The 12,940-nt window shown below is 42.9% G+C and overlaps 1 protein-coding gene across 2 annotated transcripts in view; it reads right to left on the bottom strand.

Moving 5' to 3' along the window:
• Positions 1 to 12,940, bottom strand: part of STK32B (serine/threonine kinase 32B) — a 263,300-nt gene that overhangs the window by 207,882 nt on the left and 42,478 nt on the right. For both annotated transcript variants that reach the window (XM_074951701.1, XM_074951702.1), the window contains one exon: positions 2,950 to 3,101. In XM_074951701.1, coding sequence (XP_074807802.1) covers positions 2,950 to 3,101 — 152 coding nt within the window. The remainder of the gene's footprint in view (positions 1 to 2,949; positions 3,102 to 12,940) is intronic.

Here is a 12,940-nt window from a genome sequence, read left to right as displayed (position 1 = left end):
CCATACTTCACAGAAGAGTTGAGAGGATAAATACTTCAACAATTATGAGGTGCTTGGGCACTGCGGTAGTGGGCACCATGGAGTACAAAAATCTATCTAAGGTGCCTATATTAGCCAATTTTAGATCATCATCAAACATTTTTCTCACGCAGGTCTTTTTGGATTTTTCTGGTCTTCCTTTGACCCTGAAATTTTCCAGTATTTTATAATATTAAACGTCTCTAGCACAGTTAGGGCAACATATACACAGGATATATTTCATGTGAATCCTCAGATCATGAGATTATAGTCCCAGGAGTGTCATAAAAACAGATTAATTATTTATCATAAAAACTTGTCATGAAAATTAATACATTTTGTGGTATTGCCTGTTTCCAGTTTTAATCTGTGTCACGAAAAGGAAAAATAATGAGAAGAGGAATTTGTCAGGCATTAAAATTCTGTGATAAATCAGTCTCACTGTTGTGAAATCAAAACCTGGCATACAATTTGTTTCACAACAGATGTTTGATCTTTGGGACTGATCCATTATTAATATTGCTAAAGTTTCTTGTAGCTTATATGGCCTAATGGCCCAATTAAGAAAATGGTTCTGTCCTAAATCGGGATCACTTGTGCCCATATATACCAGAAGAAACACTGGCCCTTAGCATTCATGAAAGGTGCCTGATTGACAACAAGTGGATCAGATGTCGCTCCATTATTTACCTATGCAGACACAGAATGAGCAAAATGAGAGCCAAGAGAGGGTAGGTTAGCTGTCCATATAGTCAGCTAATCTTTGGCCTCTCTGCCAAAACAGCCAAGAACTGTAGCAAGCCTGTGTAGGCCTTGCTGGAGCCCTAGGCATGGCTAAAGGGTATGAGCCAAGGCTATGAATTAGGGTAGGGCTTGTTAGAATAGGAATATTGGGTGTCAGCTAAGCAAGTAAGCGCATTCCTGACCTGACAGGATGGTACAGAAACAGACAGAGTTCTCAAGTAACTATGTAAACACATTCTTAAGAGATGGTACAAGAACACACTGATCTCTCATAAAGGTAAATAAGGGATGACAGGATAATGGATGAGGATGTTACATTCAAACCACCAGGTACAAGGATAAAGGTGGTAACTAACAACACCTGGAGTGTAATTCATAACTTGTTTGTATCAATGTTTAAAAGGAGCAGTCATAGGAGAGACATATTTGTACTAGTCTAGGGAACACATCCTGGTGTGCTGATTGAACTGGTAAGTTGTCATGGGTATATATATGTTAGTGTACCTGCAGCTCCTATAGGGCACTAGTACTGTGCTTTGTCAACGATAAACTTGGCTGAGCACCTTTGCCACTGAACCAAGCCTGTGGTCTCTCTTTATGACTAACATTGCGGTCTGCTGATTCAACATAGAATCATAGAATATCAGGGTTTGAAGGGACCTCAGGAGGTCATCTAATCCAACCCCCTGCTCAAAGCTGGACCAATCCCCAATTTTTGTCCAAGATCCCTAAATGGGCCCCTTGAGGATTGAACTCAAAACCCTGGGTTTAGCAGGCCAATGCTCAAAGCACTGAGCTGTCCCTCCCCCATGATGCAGCTAACACCGGAGCTCCAAGGAAAGCAACACTCCGAAGCATGAACAGCAGCCTATTTGCCCGGTGGACACCTGCAGACCATGAACCTACCCACTAAGTGAAGAGCTATGAAAAGGCAATGACTTTTGATCCCTATAGCAACTAATCCAGATTATTTTCAGATCAGAGGTGAAAAACTTGCATCCCATTGCCCAGGATCCTCAGACATAAGCAGTACAGTTTATGAAGTCACCAGAGGTATATCTGATCTACTCATTGTCTCTTTGACAAAAAATTCTCAGATCCACCATGCGAGGCTGGGACACTCAAATGCCATAATGACAAAGGTCATGAACGTACCTAGGGATGGATAGATGTTTGAATGCTATTCCCAGCCATTACTTCTGTTTCCAAAACAGAAGAGTACTTTGGGGAATGATAGAGATTCTGTTACCCATGAAGCTAGGACAAGTCAAATAGCAAAATACTTTCCCTACTGCCACATCTATGAAAATATTTGAATCATCACTGGAGTCAGGCATCTCCTTTTGAACTTTCCACTTGTCACCTGTTGAATGATACCTGTTATTCTCCTTATTTCCAGACTACTGCAACTCCCAGCTACAGTCAAATGTCATATCATTATCTTTATTATAACAATGGCTGCTCACAACATCCATTATTCTCAGTCTTATGAAGTAAACATCCAGAATAACTGAGTAATTTGCTGAAGTTGTACAATGTACCAGAGGAGAAAACAGCCATTTCACCTAGTAGAAAATGGTCCTTAACAACATTAAAAAGGAGAGAAGCTTCTGGAGATACTGTAGTTGGCATTGGCAAGATGAGAAAGGGAAGGGAGGGCGCACTGACATATTCGGGAGGGTGGGGGAGGGTGCGTGTGTGTATTTATAAATGGCATCTGATCCAGAATTTTAGTCTCATGGGCTGCCTAGTTAACTCTCCTTAGACAAAAAGCTTTTCCTTCCTTTAGTTTCATCTGCATCGAGAGACATGCTTTGAGCAAGGAGCTATTTTATCCTTATAAGTATTCACAATATCAATATACCAAAATCTTGTAATCAAACTCCTAGCAAAACTAGTGTCACAGGAAATGATAAACCATGGGAGACCAAGTTTTTTTAACACAGTTACTGTAGCAATTTAGAAAGAAAACACACCAGAAAGTAAAAGCACATTGTTATATTTAACCATTCCAACATGAAAGGGGCACCTTTAAAATATTTACGGAAGCAAAACTACCAAAAAAATTAAATGAGCTTAAAAAAAAGTCTCAAAGAATCTTTTCAAGATTTCAACTCCCAGCAATTTGAATTGATTCAGCAATAAGGAGACAATAGGAGCCAGATAAAATTTTAAAGGTTTGCTTACCACAGATTGACTAGGAAGGGATGCTCAAGGCCCTGCATGATCTGTAGCTCCCGAAAGACATTCCGGACTTCATCTCTCTCAATGCACTTTTGTTTATTCATGTATTTCATGGCATACATTTTTTTGGTGTCTCTCTTCTGCACAATGCACACCTAATAGACAGCAAAGTTAAAAACATAAGTTTCACAGCTACTACCCTTTTGGAATCACAGAAAAATATAACATTGTGACTTTAAAAAATATCCTTCTTCAATAATGATGATTACTTTAAGACTCCGAGGAGGAATAAATGCTGGTAACCAGCAGGATCCTGAGTGAGACCTCAACTTAGCTTTTCTATAGCACTTTTCATTCCTAGATTTCAAAGTACTTTACAAAGGAGATATCATTATGTCCATTTTACAATGGGGGAACTGAGGCACAGAGAGGTGATGTGACTTGCCCCAAGTCATCCAGCAGTCTAATGGCACAGCCAGGAACAGAACCCAGTCTGTTCTTGAGTTCCAGTCCAGTGCTCTGTCCACTAGGCCACACTACCCCCTTTAGTTTAAAGCAGCAGTCCCCAAACTATTGAAGACCGCGCCCTCCCCTTATCCCTGTCCATGCCATGCCCTGCCCCTCCCCCTGCGTCAGGAGCGGGTTGCAGCTGTGGCGATGTGGACAAGGGTAAGAGGGCCGAAGCTGGGGCTGCAGGGATGGGGATGGGGCCGGGGCCGGGAGCAGGGCCAGGGACCGAGGCAGGAATGGAGTCGCAACCGGGCTGCAGTGGGGGCCAGCAGCCAGGCCCACAGTCAGGTGTGGCTTCATCACTCCTAGCCCCACCCTCAGCCCCAGCGAAGCCCCACCAAGGCTGTGGACAAGGCCAGGCATGGAGCTGGGACTGTGGCTGGAGGCGGGGCCGGAGCAGAGCTCAGGGCAAGGAGGGCTCCCCACCCCCAGGCTCACCACACCCCCCCAAAGGTCCTGCCATGCCCCTCTAGGAGAGCATACCCCATACTTTGGGGACCACTGGTTTAACGAAAAGATTGTCCAGTGTCCTCATTCACAGAAGCACATGCACATAATAATTTCCTCAGATAATGTGCCACAAAAGTCATTTAACTATCAGAGCTATTCTCCAATTATTGTTAAGGAAAAGATGATCTTGCTCATACTGGATTATCAAAGATTTTAACGCTGAAAGAGATCATTGCAATCATCTAGTCTCAGGCCATAAATCACTTTGCTTTGGTTTCTTTTACAGCCTCAAAGAGTAAAACAAACTAACGCAAAGTGATGATCTAGTGTAAGCAAAGACTAGCTTAACTCTGATCTGGGTAAAACTGGACTGACAGCCATATTCTTAAATAGTAGGCATTTCTAAGAACCATCACTCTGAAACACCATTTGTGGTAACATTGGAACGTGGGGTTAAAATGTATCTGGGCCTGAAAGCAGTGAGTGATCTCACATTCACAACAAATGCTAAATACAGCCGCAAAACAATGTGGGTTAAGGATGGACTGAGAAGCTTTCCCACTGAATGCTCATGTTCCTGCAGGGTTTTTTAAAGTCACCCCCTTGAAAGTGTTCTAACATACTTTTTGCTAGAATTTACCATGTTATTCCAACTTAGTATTTGTATTACAGTAGCATGAACAGGTTCCAATCAGAATCCAAGTCCCATTCCACTAAGCACTGTACAAATGCATAAAACGTTATATGAGAACGTCACCCATGCTCTAGCCAATTTATGCCACATAAAAAGGGCCAGAGCAGCATAAAAGGGCTCTAAAAGCCCTGTATCCAGCTAAAGGGAGGATTTCCCCAGTGCAGGAACCATTGAAGACAGCCATAGGGCTGCCTTCTGAGTACCCTTTGCCTGCCCGAGCATAGGGTCTGTCTTCTGGGGGCAGGAGGGCATGTCAGAGTTGGGGCCAGAGGAGAGACAGACCTGCAAAGATTACATGCAGTGCTGCATCCCATATAGCAGCCCAAGTAGGCTGCCATAATTTAGGCTCCCCATGGCTAACTTATACCAGGTGCTCCAGAGCAGCCAAGGTTTTGGAAGGTGCAAAGATGGCTTAAAGTCACTTTCGGACTCCCTCCCTCTGGACTGCAGGTTCAGTGCACCAGCAGTCTCAGCCATTGCAAGTGTTCTGGGGGAAGGACAATCTAAGGGACAGATTTTGACAATTTTACTCACATTGAATAGCATTTTACACGTCAGTGACTTAAAGGGGAATATCTGGGGGGTAAGGTACAAGTAAGGGGATCAGAATATGGCCCTTAGAAATCCTGACACACAAAGAGTAAGGGAAGGAAGAGAAATAGAATCAAATTTACACAATGTATATATATTTGCAATTTTTTAAAGATAAAGTGAGTTCCAGCTAACTCCATCTGCCCTTCAAGACATCATAAATTGATTGATTTCTTGTAGGCATCACAACAGAGGTGGGTCTTGAGGAAAGGTTCAAAGAAGGAAAAGGTAGTGGCACTAAATCTATAAAGCTCTTTTGCAGGGCAGCTTTGGGGCAGTGCAGCAATGGGTTGCCAGCTTCTATGGAATGTGTCCTTCAGACCTAATCTAGTCCTGTGATGGAGTGTATGATCCCCACACTGATGGACTAGATTAAAGAAGAGTTCTGGACCCAGAAGGCCCCGCTCAGCTGTATGTGCTGGGCATGCTCACTTTGGAGGCTGGACTCAAAAATGGAGAAGCTCAGCTCAGTCTAGGTGGACACAACAGGGGAGCAGTTGAGGCTGAGGCTCCACATAGCTGAGACAGCTGCCATTGGCCCTTCACCCCATGGAATCTGGGATGCAGTCGATAGAGGAAGACTCTCTGAACGTAGTCAGAGAGAACTCCAGGGGGAATCCAGAAGCTGACCAGTGGCACTGATGGAGGAATCAAAGCTGGGTAGGAAGTGTCCCAGGGAACAGGCATAAAGGTGCCTGCCCCTAAGCCGCATATTTGAGCTATTATTCAGAGGGTCCAGGGCTGGAATCTGGTAGAGCTAGAAGGGTCTGGGTTCCCCTACCACTGCCCACTGACTCTTGTCACTGAGTGGCATGGCCGAGATCACTGCCACTTGGTGGTGCTACCAGGCTCAGATATCAATCCCCGACCCCCAACAATCCCTAAGGCATTATATTCTGTTCACATATAAAGTTAAAGTCACATTTTCCAATGTGAATAAATGCAGCTTCTGATTGCCTTTCTTGATGATAGAAGGCAAGTTATCTAGTTATCAAGGAAAACAAGGATGCTAAAGATTTGGCTAAACCTATCACTGATGTATAACGGTGAGCGCAATAAAAGTTAAGTGTTTTTTTCCCTCTGAGATACCCAATGGAAGTCTAATGATTAGCGAAAGAACTCAGGAGAACTACAGGCTCAGTGCCAAGATGTCAATACAGCAACAACAGAAGCGGTTACTTTCTCCCCCCCACCCACCCATTGTTATTATTCTCCCCCATTCCCTATATGTGTATAGGAGCATTAAAAAAAATGGGGGAGGGAAGGTGAAAGAGAGGGAAAATGTTCAAACTTGTCCAAGCTCTGCAGGATTGTAAAAAGCAGGAGTTTCAGTAGACATTCTTGATTCCCAGTCTGAAATTAAGTGAATGCTTATAGAACGCTAGATGTTCCAAACCAATTTCCCAATGCACTATGTAAATCAACCAGTAATAGATTTTTTGCTCACCACCCAAAGCCCAGAAGTCATTCATTTACATGAACATCTGGCTTACTTTTTTTCCTTCTAATCCTTGGCCAGGATTGCACGGTTTCCTCAGAAACTACCTGTTCTGTTGTATTACGAGTCTAAGGGCCCCGTTGAGATTTCTGAGAGACTGCTCAAAAAGTAAGGTGTTACAGTTTAAAGGTGGCAGGAACCAGTCTTAAGATTGCAATATAGGATCATGCACTCGGCATCTCAAATCTGCTCTAACATTTGAAATTAAGATAACACAATATTTATAAAAGTTTAAATTGATGTTAAAAGTGTTTTAAAAACAAGGACCTGCTCCTGAAAGGTGCTAAACTCTCTCCGCTCCCACTGAAGATGAGGGGGTTGAGCAATATGGAGGTGCTCATGATGGGATCTGACCCTCTGTTATTATCGGATACACATGTAACTTGTAAAGATGTGTCTTTAAAGAAATTTAAAAGCCACTGTTATAACAACTTGTTCCTACACACTTTTCAACATATAATATTTTTTTTGAGATTAATGAGAATTTTCATTAAAATACTAAAGATATTTTCTGGAAATCATGGAATGTTTGTATTGCTTAAATACTTTTAAATGCTTGGAGACATTTTGAAACATGGGCCACAACAAGTGCAAAAACAAAAATGGGAACACAAATCCAACATTTGTAAAGAGAAACAGGCTAACTGATGTGTAAAGAGGGAGGCAAGTGAACAGTTCCCTCATTTGCACATAAGTGTGGGATTCTGCACCTGTTGTGCTCACATTACAAACATTATCCATTTAGAATTTCCTTGTGAATATCAAGTCAATAATTAGAGTTCTGCACAGTTGGTACCTTCAGCTTCAGTATCAGTGACACCTGCTATTTGTCTATTTGGTTTTGGGATATGTGATGCTTATTTTTAAAATGTCCCTTATGAAAATGTTCAAATAAATTTGTTAGTCTCTAAGGTGCCACAAGTACTTCTTTTCTTTTAGCCACAGAGAGTTGTTTCTACATGCCTGAACTGCTGTCACTGGCAGATGGAATAGTCCCTTTCACCTGATAAAATCTAAAGACTGATTTGTTTCCTCTAATTCTGTTCTCTTAAAGCTAGCAGCTGTCACAGAATCTGACAAGGGCCATATTCATACAGAGTTGCCTTCCCCATAGAGCCCGCTGGAGAGTAAAACTGATGTGATTGCATCCGATGAAGTGAGCTGTAGCTCACGAAAGCTTATGCTCAAATAAATTGGTTAGTCTCTAAGGTGCCACAAGTACTGCTTTTCTTTTTACTGATGTGATTATGACTTCAGAGCTAGATTGAACGTTTGAGGCACAATCCAGAGTAAAGTCCAGTGCTGAGCTGTATTCTGCCTCTGAGTTCTCCAACATGCAAAGGGAGGACACACACTATTACACAAATTTGAGATCCAGTTTACACCCTTTGCTCAACAGGTCCCCAGAGTGCAAGGACTGCAATTCTACCTGGCCCTCACACGGTTGTATAATGGAGGTGGGGTCTGGAAAAGGATTTATTGTATAAAAAGAAGGCAGAACTTGTCTCTTAGCCAGTTTCAATCTGCTACCTGTACTCTGAGGAGAAATTCACTGTGCTGTGCAGTATTCCCACCTAGTCACGTGGTCCTAAACAAACACTTCCTCTACCAATGATGGGGATTGCAGAGAATCACTTTCCCTGCTGGAGAATATATACCTACTAAGGGTATGTCTACACTATGAAATTAGGTCGAATTTATAGAAGTCGGTTTTTTAGAAATCGTTTTTATATATTCGAGTGTGTGTGTCCCCACAGAAAATGCTCTAAGTGCATTAAGTGCATTAACTCAGCGGAGTGCTTCCACAGTACCGAGGCAAGCGTCGACTTCCGGAGTGTTGCACCGTGGGTAGCTATCCCACAGTTCCTGCAGTCTCCGAAAATGAGATTCAAAAGTTCGCAGTTCTTTTCCTGTCTACCTGGCCAGTGCATCTGAGTTGAGAGTGCTGTCCAGTGCGGTCACAATGGAGCACTCTGGGACAGCTCCCGGAGGCCAATACCGTTGAATTGTGTCCACAGTACCCCAAATTCGACCCGGCAAGGCTGATTTAAGTGCTAATCCCCTTGTCGGGGGTGGAGTAAGGAAATCGATTTTAAGAGCCCTTTAAGTCAAAAAAAAGGGCTTCATCGTGTGGATGGGTGCACGTTTACATCGATTTAACGCTGCTAAATTTGACCTAAAGTCCTAGTGTAGACCAGGGCTAAGTCTCCCATCCACCCAGGAGAGTCGCAATTCCAGGTGTTCTGTGCTGGGCTCCAGAGCAGCTGCCTAGGGGAGACAACTGGAAACAGAGGTGAGGTACTCTATCTCCACACACTGTTAGTCCCAACTAAGTTGTTCCTGTCCATGTCTGGGACAAACTTGCTAAGACAATAGATAGTAGATGTGTATAGGGATACAGAATCTATCCTCCACTCCTGATCTGTCCCCTCATGCTCCAAGCCACTAATATCCATGGTCTCAGCTAGGTGGCCCTGGCCATAGACTGGAGAAACTTAGAAAAGGGTTGGGGGGCTGGGTGTTACAGGCCTGGCTTTACACCACTAAGGAATTTCTCTGACCCAGGGAACCCTCAGCTGCCCTTTTAAGGCATGACCAATACAAAACAGCTGGAACAGAGGCAAAACATCTAGCCCAGAATCTTCTCATGTCACTTCAAGCTCAAGAATATTTGTGGCCATATTGTCAAGAAACATTATTACTCCGCGCTGGTGCAGTATGTTGCTGTTGGATAAACTGCAGATTATCAGAAAATACTTTACCAATTATTCAGTAAAGCAGGCCCTGACTGTGGGACTGATTCTGGTCTCACATCCGTGTTACACCAGTGGTGCTCCCTTGACTTCAGTAGAACTATTCCTGATGTACACCAATAAGCATCAGACCTCAGCCTATGTCTCAACACCTGAGACACTTAGGAGGAGGAAATGTTTGTACAGTCAAATCATAATTTAAATTTAATTTAAGGAGGTTGTATTGTCAGGGTTTGTTCTAAGGGCAGGCAAGCAGGGCAATGACCCTGGATGCCAATTTCCAGGGAGTGCCACACTGCTTTGCTTTTTTATTTTGCCTTTTTTCCACTCTGATTGGCTGGCTGTGGGGTGGTATTTTGGAGGGGTTTTGTTCTTTTTGGTTTGGCTGCTGATGGGGTGGTGGTTCCACAAATGTTTTCTGCCCTAGCTAGTAAAATAGGGGCCAATCCTGCAGACTGTTCAATGTACTTGACAATTTGAACAGAGAATTTGAAGAAGTCTGGTACAATATCATCCCTGGAAAGTAGACCCTGCACCTGAATTCAAATTATCCTGCCAGTGCGAGCCTGCAGCTACATGGTTACATCTGCAGTAAAGCTAAATGAAAATTATAGTATTTCATTCCTAGTCAATATTTGATTTATTGAATATCCAGACATATAATGTTTACTGTAATTTGTTTGATTAGACTCACATTTTACAGAACTCTATTAAGGAAGAAAAGAAAATCTAGTTCGATCAGATGCAAGCACATACTTGCAATATTTGACAGGGTATAAAACAACCATTACCTGGACTTATCTTAGGAATTTGCAGTTTGAATGATTTTTTAAATTGTGTTCCCTGCTGGACTTCTTTTACAGGTCATAAGCCAGGAAAAGAAATACTGACTACCAAGCGGAGGACTATTCTTGAGCAATTTCTGACTTGGCCAGCTTTGGGTATTAGAGGAAATACTAATGGTATAGTGCCCTGAACTTTGAAAGTTCCCTTCACCCAGAGATCTCAAGATACTGTGAAATATCAATGCCCTGTGGTACAGAGGAGAAAACTGGGAAAGTAGCTACCCAAAGCCAGAGAGGAAGTTAGGGATAAAGCCACTGAGACTGCTCACTTGTTTAAAGGTAGATATATGCTTGCATACCTTAGTGAATCGCTACCTAAATCAGGCTCAGAACTTAGGTCACTTGATATTTAAGCACATCCTTTGCTGAATTGGAGCCTTAGCTGTCAGAGCAGGGTAAATAAACCTTTTTATTTCAGGAAAACTAATTGTACTCCTTTTTTCCTCCCCCTCCACATCCATGGCCCCTTCCTATCCTGCTCACAGCCATTGGGGTATACCTTTTCACTTTCTCTAGTAAAAGAACTACTACTGTAGTTACAAGACTGCATCTGCCCTGTCAATCTCAAGAGAGATACCGCTCCTTTAAGAGAATGGTACATGTTGGTATAGGGTCATTTGAAAGTCCGGTGACCACTTCTCAAGTCTTTATGTCTCAAGAGCTCATCCTCCTATCTGCTGAGTGGCCTGTGACTTCTCATACAACAAATACTATTGCAGTCAAATATTGAAGATAAACTGCCACTCAGGTGTCAACAAAAGTCAGGAAAAATGCTTTCTCATTTTTGAGGCTGTCTCTAGGGAGACAGGGTAGCTGCTGAGGGAGTTAGCTCCAGAGAGGAAGAGAAGGACAGCTGATGGAGAGAATCACCTTGAGCACTGCGCACAAAAGCATGCTGAGCTGTGCAAAGTCTTTGCCTGGCTGTCATATCAGCTGCCACCTGCAGCTGAACCCTGCAGAGGCCTAAGGTTGCTGTAGCAACCCTGTAATTTTAAGATATATCTACATAGACACTGCATCCCAGTAGCAGTAAAATATAAAGCTAGGAGTGTCATAAAAAGTCTTACAGCTGTCACAAGACAAAAGAGGCTGGGGCGGCCAGAAGAGGGGGAACAACAAACACCTCTCCTTAAAATGGAAATTTAACAACATGATGAAGAAAGCCAGACTGAACAGCAACATCTACTTCCTGAGCAGATGCAAGAAACACATCATCATCCCCAAAGGACTGTCCATCTATAACCCTCTGACCACTACATACAATTCTAAGTGTGTGGGAAAGCTCTGCAGAAGGACCTCAGAAAAACTGAGGAACCATCTTACATACTCCAGAAGGGAACTCCTCAAACAAGAAATTATCACATGCTCCCACAAACTGGAAGAAAAAAAACCCTCCCAAAATAAACAGGAAACCTACTTGGAGATCATTCAGGAAACCCAAAACAACCCTAAAAAAAAAGGCCGATGACAGCCATCCAACACAAAAATAAAATGTGGAACCACCTCTGGGAGATACCATGACACCAGGACCCCCACACAATACACAACACCTCAACATCATCAACATATCAAGACTGCCCCTAACTGGAACTGAAGTATCTGTACTCTCCAAGAGACTGGTTTTCTGCTCCACCACAGAATCTGATACCATACTAACATGTGGAGAACTAGAAGAATTCTTCTGCTGACACCACCTCAAGGAATTCTGTCACAACAAAGATACCACTACCCACAACTATCACATCCCCATCAACAGTCATAAGGAAAAAGAAAAGAAAAGAAAAAAAAAGAATAATCTGACTGGATACCCTCCAGCAGACAAAGCCAGACATTGGATCATAACATCCATTGCTTTAGGGGAAATAAATCAGTGATATTCTCAGCAAATATTGTATCTATCACAGTCTCTCCACTACTGACATAGGATAGCTACACAGCCCATGAAATCCAACTATCAGATAGCGATCAAACCAGCAGACAAAAGAGGCGCCTTTGTAGTCTGTAATTGTGATGACTACATCAATGAGGCTAACAGACAACTCTCGCAACCTACTATAAAGAACTCAAAGGAGACCCAAACCACAATTTACACAAGAATTTAAAGGTACCATCAAATCCTTCCCCAAACAACTCCAAGAGAAACTCTACAACCTCATCCCCCATGAACCCGCTCCACAAGATACACAAACAAGGGAATACAGGCAGACCCAGCATACCTGGCCCTGGCACTCTTACTGAAGGAATATAGGACTCATATAAACCATCTTCAAACCACTTACCACACAAAAAGCCAGCTTCCTCTAAGAAGCTCTGCAACTTTAACAACCTCCCAGAGAACACCACCCTTGCCACAATGGATACCACCTTCATATACACCAACATCCTTCACCATGATGGCATTACTGCCTCCTTCAAATACTTACAAGATAACGTACAGCACTCTGAAATCCACCCCAAATGCATTGCCAAACTCACCTACAGCAACTTCACATTTAACAAACACTTTGTCCAAACCATGGGAATAGCCATGGGTACTAGGATGGTTCCTCATTATTCCAACCTCTTCATGGGCCACCTTGAGGAAGGATTTCTGGAAAAAACGGACCATGAAACCAATGATATACCCGAGTTACATCAATGGAGATTTTCATCC

This window comes from Natator depressus, chromosome 4 (genome assembly GCF_965152275.1).
Source record: "Natator depressus isolate rNatDep1 chromosome 4, rNatDep2.hap1, whole genome shotgun sequence".
Taxonomy (NCBI): Eukaryota; Metazoa; Chordata; order Testudines; family Cheloniidae; genus Natator; species Natator depressus.
The sequence above is the reverse complement of the archived record's forward strand: the minus strand, read 5'-3'. Positions and strand labels throughout refer to the sequence as shown.